This window comes from Zophobas morio, unplaced genomic scaffold, assembly GCF_036711695.1.
Source record: "Zophobas morio isolate AGI-343-1 ecotype UQ-CSIRO unplaced genomic scaffold, CSIRO_AGI_Zmor_V1 ptg000131l, whole genome shotgun sequence".
NCBI lineage: Eukaryota > Metazoa > Arthropoda > Insecta > Coleoptera > Tenebrionidae > Zophobas > Zophobas morio.
Genome location: NW_026972236.1, coordinates 521,661 through 538,433, shown reverse-complemented (window position 1 = coordinate 538,433; position 16,773 = coordinate 521,661). Strand labels below are relative to the sequence as shown.

At 36.8% G+C, this 16,773-nt stretch overlaps 2 protein-coding genes across 7 annotated transcripts; both read right to left on the bottom strand.

Moving 5' to 3' along the window:
• Window positions 1-4,582: 4,582 nt before the first annotated feature.
• Window positions 4,583-5,643, bottom strand: LOC135145204 (uncharacterized). 2 transcript variants are annotated; one of them, XM_064077317.1, is made up of 6 exons: window positions 5,576-5,643; window positions 5,445-5,524; window positions 5,264-5,347; window positions 5,163-5,217; window positions 4,998-5,106; window positions 4,583-4,944 (listed from the first exon to the last, which is right to left on the bottom strand). In XM_064077317.1, exons 1-6 carry the CDS (start codon window positions 5,609-5,611, stop codon window positions 4,844-4,846), a joined length of 465 nt encoding a protein of 154 aa, XP_063933387.1. In that variant the 5' UTR covers window positions 5,612-5,643; the 3' UTR covers window positions 4,583-4,843. The 2 variants fall into 2 exon arrangements, with proteins under 2 accessions (XP_063933387.1, XP_063933388.1); XM_064077318.1 differs by having other exon boundaries at window positions 4,583-4,931.
• Window positions 5,644-11,771: 6,128 nt separating this feature from the next.
• LOC135145182 (uncharacterized) lies at window positions 11,772-16,486 on the bottom strand. 5 transcript variants are annotated; one of them, XM_064077290.1, is made up of 17 exons: window positions 16,423-16,486; window positions 16,317-16,367; window positions 16,183-16,224; window positions 16,073-16,112; window positions 15,602-15,996; window positions 15,506-15,552; window positions 15,396-15,453; window positions 15,155-15,236; window positions 14,870-15,102; window positions 14,764-14,807; window positions 14,544-14,711; window positions 14,353-14,487; window positions 14,108-14,297; window positions 13,854-14,047; window positions 13,723-13,784; window positions 11,904-11,960; window positions 11,772-11,853 (listed from the first exon to the last, which is right to left on the bottom strand). In XM_064077290.1, the coding sequence occupies exons 2-15, from the start codon at window positions 16,330-16,332 to the stop codon at window positions 13,773-13,775; spliced, it is 1,656 nt and encodes a 551-aa protein (XP_063933360.1). In that variant the 5' UTR covers window positions 16,333-16,367; window positions 16,423-16,486; the 3' UTR covers window positions 11,772-11,853; window positions 11,904-11,960; window positions 13,723-13,772. The 5 variants fall into 5 exon arrangements, with proteins under 5 accessions (XP_063933360.1, XP_063933364.1, XP_063933363.1 ...); XM_064077294.1 differs by having other exon boundaries at window positions 15,155-15,224; XM_064077293.1 differs by having other exon boundaries at window positions 15,602-15,993.
• Between the last annotated feature and the right edge of the window lie 287 nt (window positions 16,487-16,773).

The following is a 16,773-nucleotide window of genomic DNA, read 5'->3' as shown; positions in this document are numbered from 1 at the left end:
TCAACTGACGGGAGTAACAATGTTACCTTATTTTGCTTCTTGAGGTAGAGTGTGGAGGAGGTCTTAGGGGAGAACTTCTTTGTTGCCTAAATCTACCTGGACGAATCACTAGTTTTGAGATATTTTATACTTTAGATGGCTATTTTAAATACAGGGCTTAGACTAGGGTAATTGCGTGGGTGTGCCTACGGACAGTGCTACGAGCTTGAATATAGTAGCTCAGGTGTAGTTGCGAAAATATAAGGACTTTCACTAAAAAGTTTAGTTTACACACTGAATGATCCACGGGGAGCATCTAGCTGCAAAGGAACTTTATCCTGAACTGAATACTCTGCTGGATGACGCGATGAAGATTAATAACAAAATGTGTAGTTGAGCTAGGACCCAAAATCGTGCACGACACTGGGCGGTCAGCAACCTTTCTTTCTCCATGTAGACGTGAGATGGTTATTGAGAAGGAGAGATTTTGTACACGCTTCTTTTCAATGAAGAGAGAAGTAAATCAATTCTACGAGAACAAAATATGACATAGACGCCCCTGGTGAATGAGGAATTAGTGGACTAGGCTTGGGTAATAGAAGACACATAAATCCTCTGAACGAACTTAATAATAGTTTTTTTCAGGGGTCTTACACCAATTTCACTTTAAGAAATAAAGTGGATGCCTTTAAAGAAGCTGCCTCTTTTGAAAAGTCGCGTATAAAAATATTTTTACTTTTGGAAAAGTTAAACGTTGCTAATTTAACCAAATGATCACAGTCACTATTATAAGCAAATTTTTTAAAATCTTTAGCCAGAATTCTGTAATAATTACTTCCCTAAATTAGAAATCCATTTAGGGGAAACCTATTGGTTAAAGTCTTGCACACTCGACCTTCATGAGAAAGAAAAGTTGATTGAGGCGTTTACTCATGTCACTTTGGTATCGAGACTTAAATTGCATTCATTGTCTCAATTTTAGCTATCCTCCAATAAAGAGTATCCATCTCCGAATTATGATAAAGCTATTAAATTGTTGTTGTTTTTTCGACTTCATATTTGTGTGAGAAGGCTTTCATCTACGTCAGTAATAAAATCAAACAGAGAATGGAATGGATGTTAATGCAGTAACCTCGTCTCTCAAAAACAATGGTGCAACCACTTATATCACTTCTGCTTACAAAGAAGCAACTGCAGATGTCGCATTAACGAAATATTGAGATTTCTATTATATTACATTTGTAAATAAAATTCCATAAAAATTGATTAATTTCTGGCTGATGTCGGGCAGCGAGTGAAAATTATGGCGCCACTGCTCTAAACTATGCCACCATTTATCCGTTTTAACCTCTCAAACCAGAATGGTAGAGTTATCATTAATGCTAAAAACCGGTTGACTTTAGAGACTTCGGGTACAAACAACGATACATAATGTGAAATAAGGCATCTTAATATAGTTCTTCCTCGAGTAAGCTATAAGGCTTCACTGTGGCGCTCATTACAAAATAAGTTAAGTAGATAAGAGGTCATAAAGTTTATTGATCGCTTCACATCCGCCTCCTTTTAACCCTTGATACTCGTAACGTGGAATCAATGAATTCTTTCGAAAATATCTCCGGAGGGTATGACAAAAATTCTTGTTTCGCTTGAAGCGGACTGCGTTTCAATTTATAATGAAGCTTGCTCTTTACTAAATTAAAAGGAGTTAGAGGAAAAGCGGCCTAGACTACTAGTAAAATATGGATCGTTTAAGCAAGAGGATTGACTGGCAGAGGCTCTGTCACTCGTGTAGAGTGCAAATAGCAATGGTAAGAGAAGAGCCTTAAGGAATTCCCGCCACGAATTGGACTGGAAGCGAGTGCAGCTTGCGTAGCTAAGTTTCATACTATAGTTCATGGTGTCAAAGCCTTATTAACGTCGGAAAGACAGCGTCAGTGGCTTTCTAAAAATAAGTTCAAGGAGTCCACTTGGTCAGGCAAAGTATATGGTGGGCCGTTGAAAATATATTTGCCGTGATATAAACTGTAACTCCGACAATGGTGTCCCTGTGTTAACGACTGCCTTCCAATGGTTTATTATAACTGCATCTGGCAACCTTGCTCAGCGGGGGGTGTCCGTTAAGATCATGTCAACTGTAATCTTCCTTATAAGAGAACACGTTACTACGCCTTCACCTAGTCGAGAGGCAGAACAATGACCTATAGTCCCCCCCTGATATGTTTCGATAATTAATGAGTCGTCGGAGTTTAAAAAAAATAGAAAGAGGGCCGATATATTTAGTTTAAAATTTTTGGTATTTATTTATCCTTTCTGATAATCCGGAACATTCTTAAAACACTGAGGGTTAGAATGTTGGGGCACTTCATAGTCTTTCACTTCGGTAGCTTTGGTCACCGTTCAGATCTCTTAGGTAGTAGGGGGCTTCATGAACTCGTGTCAAGGAGCGCATTATTAGCAGTAGAAGAGAGAGGTGGCGGGCAGCGCAAAAAGTATTTCCTAACCTTTATCGCTTTCATATATTTCGCCTTTGCGCAGTGGTGGTGTACGTCTGCAATTTCTTGCTTTTTAACAAATTAATAGGAGAAGCAAGAGTTGCCACTTCGCCTAGCTTAACCTCTCATAGGCAATTTGGAGCGACAGCAGCTTTTTCCTTATGTGTTAACGTAGTTTGACTTAGCTCCATGTTCTTTACTCATCAAAAGGTAATGGCCCCTTAAATAAGGCGTCAGCTTTCGCAGATTACCGCCACGAACTCTTCAGGAGGCCATTAAAAGCCTTACGTAAATTCATGTGGTGAGCGATGGTGTGAGCTTTTGTTATCACACTTACAAGGCCAGCAACAAGGAAACCGATAGAAAGTGAAAAACTTTAACAAAAGCGGCAGTCACAGCTATTGTGCTCGTTTTCCTTATCATGTGTAACAAAAGTTGGCACCGACGGGAGTCGAACCGCTCTCTTGAGATTGTGCGACAATTATCTACCCACTGAGCTGCGGTGACAACTCACATTGACGTTCGATAATTACTTATACAAGTTTTATTAATATCCACCAACAATAGTAGCCCAATGGCCCTCAATTGTCGTTCGTTAGCTAAAATTTAAGGATGTGGTAATACTCCTATTCCACGCAGGCTTTCACTCCCACATAGCTAAGAGGTACCACTAAAAAAGCGTTAAGGATTTGAAGAAGGGGCTCATAATTTTATTTACAGACGTTTGTCTAGTCAAGTAATTTGTTTATATGTACATAATGACCTTTTATAATATTTGATCGAGTCAACAAACTTCAAGTACTATTAGCTCACTATCAGAAATAGCTGCATATCCGGGCTTTGAAGAGGGAAGCATAGTAGAATTTATGAGGGCGAGGTTGAATAAGCGACCACCGAAGACGAAAAAGAAAGTCGTGTCGGTGGGAAACGAACCCATCATCTTGAGTTTGCACAGAGCTACAACGACAACTCTCGATCACGGTATGATGGTTTAACGTGTTTTTTTTTACCTGTTACATAGTTCGAAACAGTTCCGCTGGGCAGTTATCGCGTACAAACCACGCTTTTGAAGATTCAATTTCAGTTTAGGCGTGATGAAAAGCTTTTCACCAGGTATGCCTTCCTGGGTGTTCAGAAATCATACTAAACTACCTTTATACTCTGCGGAGGCGGCAGTGCCGTGGAATAGTGTTGATACTGTGTTAAAACAGAGTTGCAACGCCTCCTCCAATATCTCAAGTGGTAGAATATTTGGAGAAAGCTGCCATTAGTATAATACGCAGATATCTATTGCCTCTCCTTATATACTTTGTATGTAAGAAAAATTATTGAATGTAGAGTTCAAGAACAAGAGCGAAACATCCCCCTAATTTTTATGACACCGAGGTAGAGTAAACCTTTCAAAAATTGTGTTGGCGTGATTATATAAGCCGACGAAGAATACGGAGAAAGTTAACCGAAGGCAAGTTTTAATTTACAATGTAGTAGCAAGAGATAAATTATTTGAAACTAGGTTTATAAGTTTGCAACTTAACGCATTTGAAACATATCTTTTAGGAGAGGACGCGAAGCAATTTATAAAAAACTGTCTCCCCCCCTCTTTACTGTTTCTTTTATACGGCGTTAGAGATTAACGGTAAGATCTACACCAATGATAGATTAAACTAACGCCATTTCCTAGAAGATTAAAAGTTCTGGGAAAAAAAACTAAATTATGTTAAAGTGGTACAGATCATCTGTATAAAAATATTGTAGAATTAAATTCCGAATGCAAGGTCTGGTCTCCTTATGCGCTAGTTATGTTCAAAAGAAGGATCATGGTCGAGGAGTGAATTCTTAAAAAGATGAAGCTTTGAAACTTAATACTGCAAACGTTATTTCAACGTAAATATACTATTAAGGTAGAAAAAATTAGCTTCTCTTGAAGCGGTTCACCTCATTTTTTCGATTTTTGTTCTATTAATGTATTGAGTTTTATGCTAGGATTTTAGTGACATCTAATAATAGTGTTTGAGAGCTCTCTTCGAATCTACTAGCAATAGAAATAAAGATACAATGCTCTGACAAATGGTGCTCTTGTTCTAAAATATAAGGCGTTGAAAATCCCTGTATAAAAGGAAAAGTAATGATCCTTATCGATGCCTCACATGTTCTGGCTTTATAAACTTTTGAGCGCGGAGCCTTAGCTATTGCTTCGACCACAAAGAAATACGTCCCTTCATTCCTTTAAAGAACATTGCCAGCTGTCGAGGTACTTCTTTTTGTCTAGAGTGCTAATGGTTCATAACTTGGGGACCTTCCAATAGCAAGTACACTCTTTTGTAGAGCAAGGATTGCTTTATGTTTCTAGGCTACTATCGTAAAGTTTTCTTTTAGTAAAGTTTTACTAAATCTTTAGAAGGTGTATCCGTAGGATGCGAACGAGTTAAGGGGAAAGGGGAGAGATCGGGAGCCAAAGCGCTTTCAAAGAGCCCTTTAATGTTATTACAAGGAATTATAACCACCATAAATTACGGTCGAACTTACTTCGATCTATTATTTTTAAGGCTTTTAAAGCTTTAAGGCGTTTCTCATAGCGAATTTTGCGTAACTTCAAATTTTCTTGCAAGTTTTTTTTCAAATAATTTTCCCAAACCTGCAGTTGTGTAAGAAGATAAAAACTAGTGATAACAGTTAGTTCGGTCAGTTTACAGATTCAGCGAGTAGACAAACTTCAGAAGACTCAAACATTTTTGGAAGTCCAGGTCTAACACAACTTTAACGAAAATCAATATTTAATTTCACTTTTTAACCTTCTGGACTTTTGTTGCTTCATTAAGAATTGAACGTAGGGTTTTGCGGAATCTAACTTAAACTCTTCCTCTTCTTCCTTTTTACTTAAGATAAGTGAATAACGTTAGAAAAAAAGATTATGCAAGGTATATTAATACAGTTCTTCTTAAATTGATATAAGGTTGTAAGAGTTTAGAATACCCGGCATTAGTGGAAAAAAAGTTTAGGGGCCTCGAGAAAAGCTTACTACTCTGCTTTACCAAACTTTGGTACAGAAGACCCTTTGCCATGATAAGTAAAATAAAATAATAAGTGACTAAATGTATGTATACCATTAAGGCCTTCTCGAAATTTCTAGTTATAAGCATTTTGTGGCTAGACGTACAAAGCCCCCACAGAGTCACTGGCTAACAGAAGCAATATACGTAATTTATCGACCGAAGGTGTGAGCTGTCACCGTAGCATTGGTTAGAATATCGTCGTGCGATCTGTAAGGCCGCGGATTTCAATTCACATCGGGGTCAACTCGCATTTTTCTGGTATGGTGGTTATGTATACAGCTTCCCTACAAACAAAAATTCTGATACTGGCGCCTGCTAACCTTTAGTAGCTCTAGCTTTATTTTCAGTGTACTTTAAGGGCTACAGGCGACAAATGACCCTACTGCATACTTCTTGTAGTGACCGGTAACTCATTAGCCAGAATTGTGTATGTCAACGTAGCTCATGGTTTTGTAACGTTGATGCGTAAATATTTTATCACCGGTTCGACCCTTTTCAGTGCAACCTTCTGGCCTAAAAAGTTACGAGTACGTTCCTTATTAGAAATTTTTGTTGCTCGATCGGACCAAGAAAACTCTTGATTAGAGGATACATCGCACATTATTGACCTAATTCATTTTCCATCCTCTAAACGCCAAGTATTTGGTGAGAAAAAGAAGAAGAAAAACGGCATTTCTAAGTTGCTTTACGTGAACTACCTACTAAGATTATGCAGGGGTGATGCAAAACAAATTAAAATGGGAGAGATAGCAATGACAAGACCAATTAAAGCGGGTCAGTAGACGGCCGCAGGGCGCTGTGCTCAGTTTGCTGTTCGTATATGGCGATGGCATTGCATGAAGAGATAGTACATAGCGGAACCAACCAGGAGATCTCGGTTTAAAGTATCATTTAGCACAACCACTGTAAATGGGGTTGTTGTTTAGTATTGTTGATCTTTCAGACTTGATTAACGTCAAAAACTAATACATTATAAACAAAATTGAGAGTAATAGAGAGCAATAGGTTAAATTATTTCACAAAGAAATATACTATAGAGTTAATTAAATTAACGAAAGCTGTTTAACTTATTTCATTGCTCTCGAGCCGCCTGAGTAGCAAAACGCTCACGACGTCCCTTAAATGTTTACTTAGGGTCGTGCCCTCACACGGTCAACCCTCAATTACCTATAACAGTACAGTACTAAAAACATATGAAACATACCAATTGGTTCAAACTATGAAGATTCACCGAGCAAAACTTTATTTTGAATGATTAACATACTTAAACCTATAACTTTGCTTGTTTGGAACGACCTCTTAAATACATACTCATACCTCATATTATCTAGAAATTTTGTACGTCAACTAATATTAAAATTGACGGTACCCCGAATTTTATAACTCGTTTTAATAATTTTCTGTAGGTCAGCCTTAAAATTTTTTTAATACATATATTGCATGATTAATTTTTAATAAAAACTTCTCTTTATTAAGTAATGAGCAAGTAAATCTTTAATAAAATACATACTTGAAGGATTTATACATAAACTGGTTCTTCTGTCGTGGAGCAATATCTGCAAGGTGTGATGACTTTCTTTAACTTCCGCATCATATAATAACAGTACAAAGGTTTATATAGAAAATCATAGATGAGTAATCATTAGAATGAATTCCTGCTTTTGGTTGGTATCTTCTAGCTGTTAGCTTTGCTTTATAGATTTATGTTTGATACTGTACCAAAGGGGGGGTGCACTGCTCGAAGATAAAACGCTATATTGATGGTTTCTATATTTCATAAACATAACCGTGCTTAAAATAATATATATTGTCTATAAGATACTGCTATACTAAATTCGATGACTTGTTGTTTGTAATATATTAGTTTCTGGGTCTTATAATTATTAAAATTAACAACTTTACTCTTTACTAGTCGCACTGTGTAAATATAAATGAAAGGTACAATATATATAGTTAAACATGATTTAAAAAAGGGGGTTTTTAAAGCCCTAAGATTGTCAGCATTGCAAGTTTTAGTTACACCGTATAGTTGGGTTAATATTAATAATTTAGAGTTTAAACTTAAACAAGCATTAACATTGATAGTGACTGTACACAAAGCCACTCTTGCAGCTTTAAGACACGGGTTGAAGTTCTTTTGTAAACTATATTGCTGTGGATAATTTTAAAGGTCTTATCGGCGAGGTGACAGGAGATGTAATTTTAATTTGGAACTCACGGCAGATGGTAGTCGCATTAGTTTAAGGGTGGCCAAACCTTTTTCTTTAAAGTGCCACTTTTTCATTTCTTTTAAAACATAATGCGTATGCATGCCTACCCTACTATTTTATCTAAATCGAATAACAGAAAAAAAAAATTTACTTCATTAATTTTTAGTTAACTTTTGTCAATGATTTTATAATAAAATTTATGAAACAAAACACTACCCCAGTTGTTCTAGGCTGCTACCATAAACCACTAGAAAACTACATTATTAAACACAGACCACTCTGTTATCGGATAATAGTAAATAAAATGTTAATTTACTTATTTTTTATTTTTAAAAAACAGCAATTTTTAAACAATATTGAGAAACTTGTACTTAAACATTAAAGAGGTCTTTGATTGCTTCATCTGTGCCAGTTTCTCAATGTTCAAGTCTATCTGTAAGGACCCAAGAAGAATGAGATTTTAGAAATGTTCGTCGGTTGAAACTGCGCAATATTAACCTTTAATCAAATTCAGAGTTAAAAATATTTGCTCGTATATATAAGTCAAGCCAAATCTACAAGAGTAGCGGAGCGCAAATTTAGTTAAACTTGAGGACTGCCTTGGGGAGCAATTATCAAAACGAGGCAAACCTCTTTTGAGTGGGGGGTTTCACGTGTTTCCTTAAATTTTCCATGCAATGCCACGTGATCTTATATCTCTAAATTTCCACTTGCTGTGCGCTGGGTAATAGCTTCGGTTGATAAAATTGAAAAAAGATTTGTGAAACTTAAAATCCTCTTGAAAATCGGTAACTCTCTCTTCATACGATTGGTTTGTTTTCTAACTTCATTAAGTCTTGAATTTTGTTTCTACCATCAATTCTTGCATTCGAGTAAACTGGTGCAGTTCACCTTTACTCAGTTGCTCTTTTAAAGTGACAGTTTAGATTTAAAAGTTTGATCCAAACCGAACAAAGTTGGGAAAAAATTAGGTTTTCCTTGCAAACGCTTAATTCAATGAACCCATAATATCTATCACAAAAGCTAAATCCCACAAGCTATCTTTATTTCTAAGAAGTGGGCACTCATCTCGAAGTTTATCACTCTCTTCTAAATATTTCAAAACTAAATTCCTTAAATTTCAAAACCTTTCTAAAGCTTGACCTTGAGATAGTCAACGAGCAATGCAATGTATTAGGGCGAGGTTAAATACGCGACCATTATAGACCGAAAAAGAGAGTTGCATCGGTGGGAATAGAACCCATGGCCTAGAGTATGCGGGTAAATGTTCTTAACCGCTCAGCTACGACGACAACCCCCTATCCCAGTATGATGGTTTTACTTATTTAACCTTATACGATGTAGTAGTAATTCACGCTGTTCTTCTCCATTAAGAATTGAAGAAAATATTGTCGAAATATCCTTCTATGAAGAGCCTCGAAATGTGGTTGATACATCGTAACACAAGATTAAGAACAGGACAAAAGTTTATATCCTTGGTACAGGGAGCTTCTTGGTAAATAATGGTGTTATTTAAAAACTTTGCGTTTTATAAACCCTTTCAACAAACTTACAAACCCTTTTACCTTCTCGGTCATTGCCGGAGCTCTATCTGTACAAGCACTATCCAATTTGTCCAGTTTACTTGATGGTTTTCAATTACATCTTTAGTTTGACGGGAAACTTCTACTGTAATGTCAAATATTCGCCGACATTGCGAATATATGCACGATTGTGCAGTGTTCAGTCACATCCTAGCTCGTCCAAAGCAAGAGGAAAGTAGGAGCACGTTGTCATTTTTTTCCCAACGCCGTTTGCCATTAAACTGGCCTATAATCCGAAGGAAGTTCCTACAGTAAACATGTGCGTTGACATCATATACTACATAATCACGTCCAGAAAAAGTAGTGATTACCAATGGCTTGCGCAACAACCAATTCACCACCTACAAAGCCTAGCCAAGGCTATTTTCATAAAAATTCACGGAGATGGTTTACTAAGGCTGGTAGTTACCATTACGATAAATTAAACGGGTTTTTGACTAGTACTCTCGCTGGCACACCAAGTATTTGCAGTCAAGACATTTCTTAAATTTGTTCAATAGTTTATTTTATTAATTAATAAGGGTACTAAAGTTTAACTATCCTAATATAATGTATTGTTTATTATTTTGCTGCTGCATGTTCCTTGACAGTACACTATTTAGCTGAAACAATAGCGCATCCGTTTCGTTGAAGACATAATGACTCGTTAAGAAGGCCATGGCTTCCGTGCCCTCGTTAAAAGTTTTGATTTCTTACCACGCCAAAAAGTGGACGTTCGCCCCAAGGGGGCAGGAAATCATTTATTAGGTATCAGATATCCTAACATTCAGTCATGGGAAATAGACTAAGCAGCGATTGATTGTAAATCACACCTGTAGCAAGTTAATAAGTTATTAATCTAATAAGGGGGGCTCTGAACTTAATACCTTAGCAAATTGTTTCCTGCCCTCTCAAGATGGGCGTCCACTTCCTAACATGGTAAAACTTTTAATACAAGCCTAATTGGAGTTGGAAAAAAAAAAGATTATGTGGGTTTATTCTAGAGAGAGAACTCGAGTATTCAAAGTTGTTAACTGGATCGAGCACTAGGAAAAGTCATCTATGAATAAATAATAGACTAGTAACAAGGGCTCTAACGAAAACGAGAAATGTACGTTGAGAAACACAACTGAGAAAAGCTGGCTTATATCAGTATTAGCTAAAAATAAATTTAATTTTTATTTATAGAACATGAAGCGCAATATTTTTTTAACGAAAATCGAAAAAAAAACAAGTACTTATTTTAAAAATATTTTTCACAAACGATGAAGGGGTTGGAAATAATACAAGAAGTGTGCTTCTAAAGCTTTATACGAAACTGACTTAGAATCGAACAATCGTAACCCGCCAACCAAACCATACGAGACGCGTCTTCCAGACACTGTCCCCAATAACTTTAACTGACATACTAGGGTAGCTCTGTTTGGCTAAACGAGATGAAAGTTAAAACATATGTTAATAAGCCAACTCGGCTAGAGTTTATAGAAATTTAATGCATATTATTTAAAACTTGTAATATTACTAAAAGCATATGCAATAACCCTTAGTGGAGAAAATACCGCGTAAGAAATAGCTCCACGAAACAATTCTTAACGACAATTTAACAACTAAATACGCGAACCGCGTTGTGCTAGAAGCATAGACCGACAGTTGTATATTTACTATTAACATTTTTTTTCAATCTTTGACCTACTTATATAACAAAAAAGATGGTTTACCTTCTTGTCCAAAGTTATTTTTGTTTACTAATAAATTTTGGTGCGAAGAGGAATAAGTTTCAAGTTGTTAACAGTTTGATAAAGCGTTGAAATTTACAGAGGTATTCAAAGTTAATATAAAGGCGCGGAAGTGTCTTTAAACATATTATCACTGAAAACCCTTTGACTTAACTACAACAAACTTTTCTTTTTTTTTTTTGGATCTTAACTTATCAATATTGAAAGCAGGAAACTTAGACTGCATGAGCAGGCTCACTGTAACGGCCGCGAGAGCAGATTTTTCGGGAGGCGTTGTGTTTTTGAATTCGTGGGCTGTTAAATCAACTATTAATAATAAGCCAATAGCTTTTACAAAGAGATCATATCAGCCTAAAAAAAACTTTAATAATCTAAAATTTTTAATTAGGATTTGATAACCGGTTTTACTTTCAATATAAGCCTATTAAAGGATGTAAGACAAGTCACCTTTAATAAAGTTTTACATAAAATTGAATAGAAAAACTTTTACCTATTAACGAATAAAGCGACTAAATAACAATTTTTATATGTTAGAGAACTTTATTAAAGGTAAGATTTGTAAGAAAATATCAAAAAAGCTACTATATTACATTCACCTGTCAAATTACTGTCTCTTAAAAGAAAAGGAAAACTACTCTAACTGTGAGCAATTTTATTGTTATAACCTTAAAAAACCACCATATAAGTTTGAGGGAATCCCATAACTGATTTTAATTAACATAAATGTGTTTTCATTACAATAGAATTATAAACACTTGTTAAAATAAAACAGATGCAGGTTCTTACTAAAAGCAAAAAGCATCATACGGTTAACTCTTTACCTAGAGTATATAAGTAAAGTAGAAAATATTATAAAGGAGAAAAAATAAACCTGCAAAAACGGCCAAAGGGTTAGTCAGACAGCCCGTGATAGGAGTTGCATGCCTGCCTGTATAAAATAGGTTACCGGTTTGTAAACGTTAAGTTTTTAGAGCGTAGATCGAACACTTACTTATAACGTCACAGAGTCAAAGTGAGTGCAAGATATGTAGGTAAAAATAAAATTTTATGTAAATATCAAAATCATTATACTTTTGATAACTTTGATACAGATAGTTGTAAAGCGCAAAGCCAGCAATTCATTTTCTTTTATAAAAGTTATTAAGCGTTTACGCCGGTAACGGCCTCTTACAGTGTAAGGAGTTGAGACTAGTTATTGTGAAAGGCTAACCTTCAAATTAAAAACTTAATCTTTTTAACGATTTAGGTAAACTTGAAGTAACGCGGTGTTGATATAATATATAAGATAAAAGTTGAGTAATTCTCAAAGTGAACACAATAAAAGGTTCTTTTTTTATAGCATATGTTAAATAGAAACGATAAAAGACATTACGTTAAATATTTAGTAGAATGACTCCTGAAATGCCAACGCAAATTTAGAGGAAGCACAATTCCCCAAGTAAAGTAAAAACGCCCAAGACTTAAACTAACAGACTCAAATATAAATGCATTGATGCTTTAATGAATCAACAGAAGGTTTTGATAATTTTACATCTCAAAAAGAAATTACAAATAACATAAAAACTACGAAAGCAAAAACCTATTGCACCAGTTCCTATTGTGTGTTTTATAGAAAGTCATAAAATGTTTTACTTTTTTAACAAGGAGTTCTAACGAATAATAGAGTAAGGCCTCAGTTGCCGGCAATGGCAGTTTAAAAGTCTCATAAAGATGCATATAATAAAAGCTGAAGTAGTAGCTTCAAAATAAGTTCGTTTTTTTTTAAAAAAACTTAAAAATCTGTTTATAAATCATATATATATTAAATTAACACTAAAAACTTTTGTTAACACTTCTATTATTTATATATATATGAAATCAAAGCGTTGTACTTTCTTTTTACTGTTTTATTAATAAAATTTTTTTGTTAATACTCTTTAATATTAAAATATCTTTATAACTATAGTGTTGTCTAATAGTTATTAGAGGCGAAAGATCCCCTAACAAGTTGAAAAAAGTAATAACATTTCAAAAGTAGGACAGTCAATGTTGTTTTATTATGGTAAAGGTGACATCCATGCAACTGAGCGTATAAAATTTTAAACGGAATTCTTGTAGAAAGATGGGCTGTGTTATTTTGCATAGAATAAAAGAGCCCTCGAACCGAGTAAACGAGAAGCAGTAGCACCCTGACAAGTATATAACTCAAAAACCAGATAGTAGTCAGTTGGTATAGAATAGCTAGCAGTCTTGTGGGTGCTAATGAGTATACTTTTGAACCCTATTAATAACTATAAATAGATCTAAAGCAAGGAAACGATATGACTATGGTTCGATGTCGACAATAGTAGCCTCACGGGGTGGATACACCCAGTTAATTTACTAAGCAAACCGCAGGCTGGGAGTCAGAACACCAATTTTAAAAAAAAATATGAAAGGGATAGTGCACTAAAGATGCAATAAGGAATCAAAACCATGCAGCGTTAATAAAACTTGCAAATAATAAGGAAACTATAAGGGGCGAGGCCTTTTAGCTATAGTATAAATGAACTTCAATTGTCGGGGTAAGGCTAACACACAGCAATGAAACTAGCAGTTGCTGTGTTTATAAAAACGAAGCAAAGATAAAGATATTTTTTTTAAAAAAAAAGTATTACACAGCATTCGGTTAACTCTAAAGAACCAACCAGCCTCAAAGTATTGCCTATTACCTCGAGTATTTCCAGAACTAAGTCTTGTTCAAATTTTCCTCCTCTTGATCCTAACTGGAATGCTTCGAATATACATAGAAATGTGTGGTATAAATGTATATGCCGTAAAGAAGCAAATAAAACAGGCTCACCCCTACGCTTCCAAAGGGGACCTCACCAACAGGCAATCCTGAGCCTGACTGAGAAAAGTAAGCACGAGGGGGGGGGCGCACATACGCCGGCAACTGCGGCTGGGGGTGGACGAAGGGACGAACCAACCACGTGGGCGCCGGTCCACGTTGTGAGAAGAGCTGCGAGAGGGTTGGTGTTGGCTGCGAATGTAGGCCTGATATGCGCTTTCACAATTAAACGACCGGGCAACAAATACTAATCAGCTCAGGTTTACCGTTAGAAGGAACGGAAGCGCATGCAAGAATTTTTTGTTGGTGCTGCTGACAAGCTAACACCTGAAAATAATGCTGGCTAGCCTCTTGGGTTTGTCCCACTCGTGTGCAATAGTCTTGATACTGCTTGTGATACTCTTCCCGTTGGCGATAGTAAGCCAGCCAAGCAGACTCACACTCTTGATTGACACTCTGCAGGTTAAATTATACACGAAAACTAAACACAGGCAATAAGGCGCGTATATACTTGAGGAATAGGCCCATTTGCAGAAAAGGTGGAGGGCAAAGCTGGTAACACAGAAGGCTGCAGAGTTTCAGTACTTCTATGCTGTAAGTGAGGTTGATACAGAAGCTGAACTGGTGGAGCGCCTCCAACAAGAGGCTGTGTTTAAGCATATATCCGTGCTGGTTTAATAATATTTCTCACAGAAGCTGTACCTGGGAAGAAGAGGGCATACTGTTCGGCGCCAATGGAGAGAAGTTACAGGGTGGAAGGGATACTTGTTGGGAAAAAGAAAAGGGTTGGATACTTTTGGACTGGCCGTTCTGCTTTTCTGGTGGCCGTAGAGAATAAGGACCAGCCCGAGAGGTTTGGTAGAGCCCGCCCTGGACCCAGAAAGAAGTTAACAAAAAAAAGAGCAAGTTCGGAAAACCATACCGTGGACGAGAGAGGCAACGGGTGGCCGGTGCCCTGCACGCTGGCTAAAATAGGAGCCTTACTTACAAAATACGTGCACGTAGACACGAAGATATCGAGGTCATACTGGCCGGTGGCGAGGCGGGAGGGTCAGAGCGTTCCATTGTAGGTTGCTCCTGTCCAATGAAAGGCGCTTGCAGACGGTTACGAGGCTGTTCTGATTTAAACACTGTCGCTTCCGCGAAAGGCGTACGTGGTTGTCGCAGTTTCAAAGGTGCGTAATTTAAAAGAGGTAGTGGTGGTTCAGTTTCATGGGATACTTCTTGAGGAAGTGGAGGGGGCCAATGCCCCCGTCGTTCCCTAAAACTGCTAAAGAGCATAAACAGTATAAATAACGAATGGAAAAGGCTACCCCTCCCTTGATGCAGGGCGAGAAAAAGGGCGTTTGATTGACAGCGAGTCTGAGCAGCGAGTGGAGCGCCCTTGTAAAAAAACTAATAGGATACTTATATACGACGGTCAAAGATAAACGTGTAAAAAGGAGTATTTTAAAGTAGAAGTAACAAGAGAGAGTACGAATAAAAACTATAATAATCGAGGATTAAATTGTTCTATACTTCCCAACTAAAAGATGTGTAAATTTATAGTTATACTTTTTAACTCCAAAGGCCATTCACCGTCAGAGCGGGAGAGCACCTCAAGTGAAGGGTTCTACAAACAAATACAGTTTAATTTCGAAAGGAATTCTATAAAAGAGACCGACCCTGCGAGCAGTGGAGTTTGGGGGTCCAGGCTTGTACTCGGTAGAGGCTAAAAACATGGTAACCGCTTGTATACTTGAGTTGTGGTAATAAGTAACCTCGAGGGCTAGAACGGTGCAGTGGTCCGGAGAGGGCCCCAGGCCGAGAGCCCAACCCCTCTTGTTGTATTGCAGGGCGGAATCGTTCATGAACAAATGGGACGCGTGAACCTGAGGTGTTTCCTTGGAAAGAGTGGGCACGAGTAGATTTCGGAGGTTCTTTAAAAACGTTGTCTTCTGGTTGGAAGTTATATTCTCGGTTGGACTCATAAAAGGAGGATGACTTCTGGTGGCGAAAACGAGGCCTCGGGAAAGCGTCTGGAGCCAAATACGGCTTTCCAGGTGGCAGACGAGGTCGTCGGCAGGACACGTGAGCCTGAGAGCCTCTAGTCGTATAACCCGTCCTTTCTTCTACCGCTCGTCGAGATTGACTCGAGTAGTGCCTTCTCTCGCTACTTTAGACGCCAGTGTTAAAAGGTACATAAAAGAGACTATAAAATATACTCTTATAAAAGTAAAATGACAACTTACTTCATATGACCGGGCAAAAATCCAGTCGCTCTTTTAAAATCTTTGAGTTGTAAAAATAGAAAAAAGAAGAGAGGTTTAAGAGAAATTAAGTCGCTAAGTAAAAAAGGTACGTGAAACGAAAGAATTTAAAGGTTTCCCTATAGGCCGAAATCCTAAATATAAATTTATGATAAGTTAAATATACAATAAGATCTATATATACTGCTGGTAAAGATCAATTAGATAATAAGGTAGAAAGATATACGAGTTTGCCGAGTCATTTGCAAAACTGGAAAAGCTTAAATCTAATAAACACCTAAATAGAGTAAGATCCATAAAGAATATAGCTAGAAAAAATTTTAAAATTAAACCTTTTCAAATCTGAAAAAGTTTTACGGAGAAAGAGCAAAGAAAGACGGCAGAGGGAGCAAAACCATACTCTCTTAGAAGGCGGTGCACATAGTTTACCCTCGAACTTTTTTAGGCCAAGTGCATTTTTCTGCTGCCACAAGTGACTAGGAGGTTATTTTTTTAAATTTAAAAATCTAACCAATGCTGTTTTTTAAGCAAATGAATTGGGCAGAGGACGCTATTGTAAGAAGGAAAATATAAGAATTATGAGATTATTCTTCAATTTATTATTTATATTAGAAGTCATGAAGGAGGCAAACAATTGGCATGTCGGTATAAACGTAATAAACGAAGTAACTAGAAGAGCCTGA

Coding starts and splice junctions, on each gene's coding strand:
- LOC135145182 (XM_064077290.1), bottom strand. Junction 15,997..16,072: donor TTTTTGCCCGGTCATATGAA/GTAAGTTGTCAT, acceptor TGGCGTCTAAAG/TAGCGAGAGAAGGCACTACT. Junction 15,553..15,601: donor GCACCGTTCTAGCCCTCGAG/GTTACTTATTAC, acceptor CCATGTTTTTAG/CCTCTACCGAGTACAAGCCT.
- LOC135145204 (XM_064077317.1), bottom strand. CDS start 5,611: ATGCTTATAACTAGAAATTTCGAGAAGGCCTTAATG. Junction 5,525..5,575: donor ATTTCGAGAAGGCCTTAATG/GTATACATACAT, acceptor ATCATGGCAAAG/GGTCTTCTGTACCAAAGTTT. Junction 5,107..5,162: donor TTTGTCTACTCGCTGAATCT/GTAAACTGACCG, acceptor ACACAACTGCAG/GTTTGGGAAAATTATTTGAA.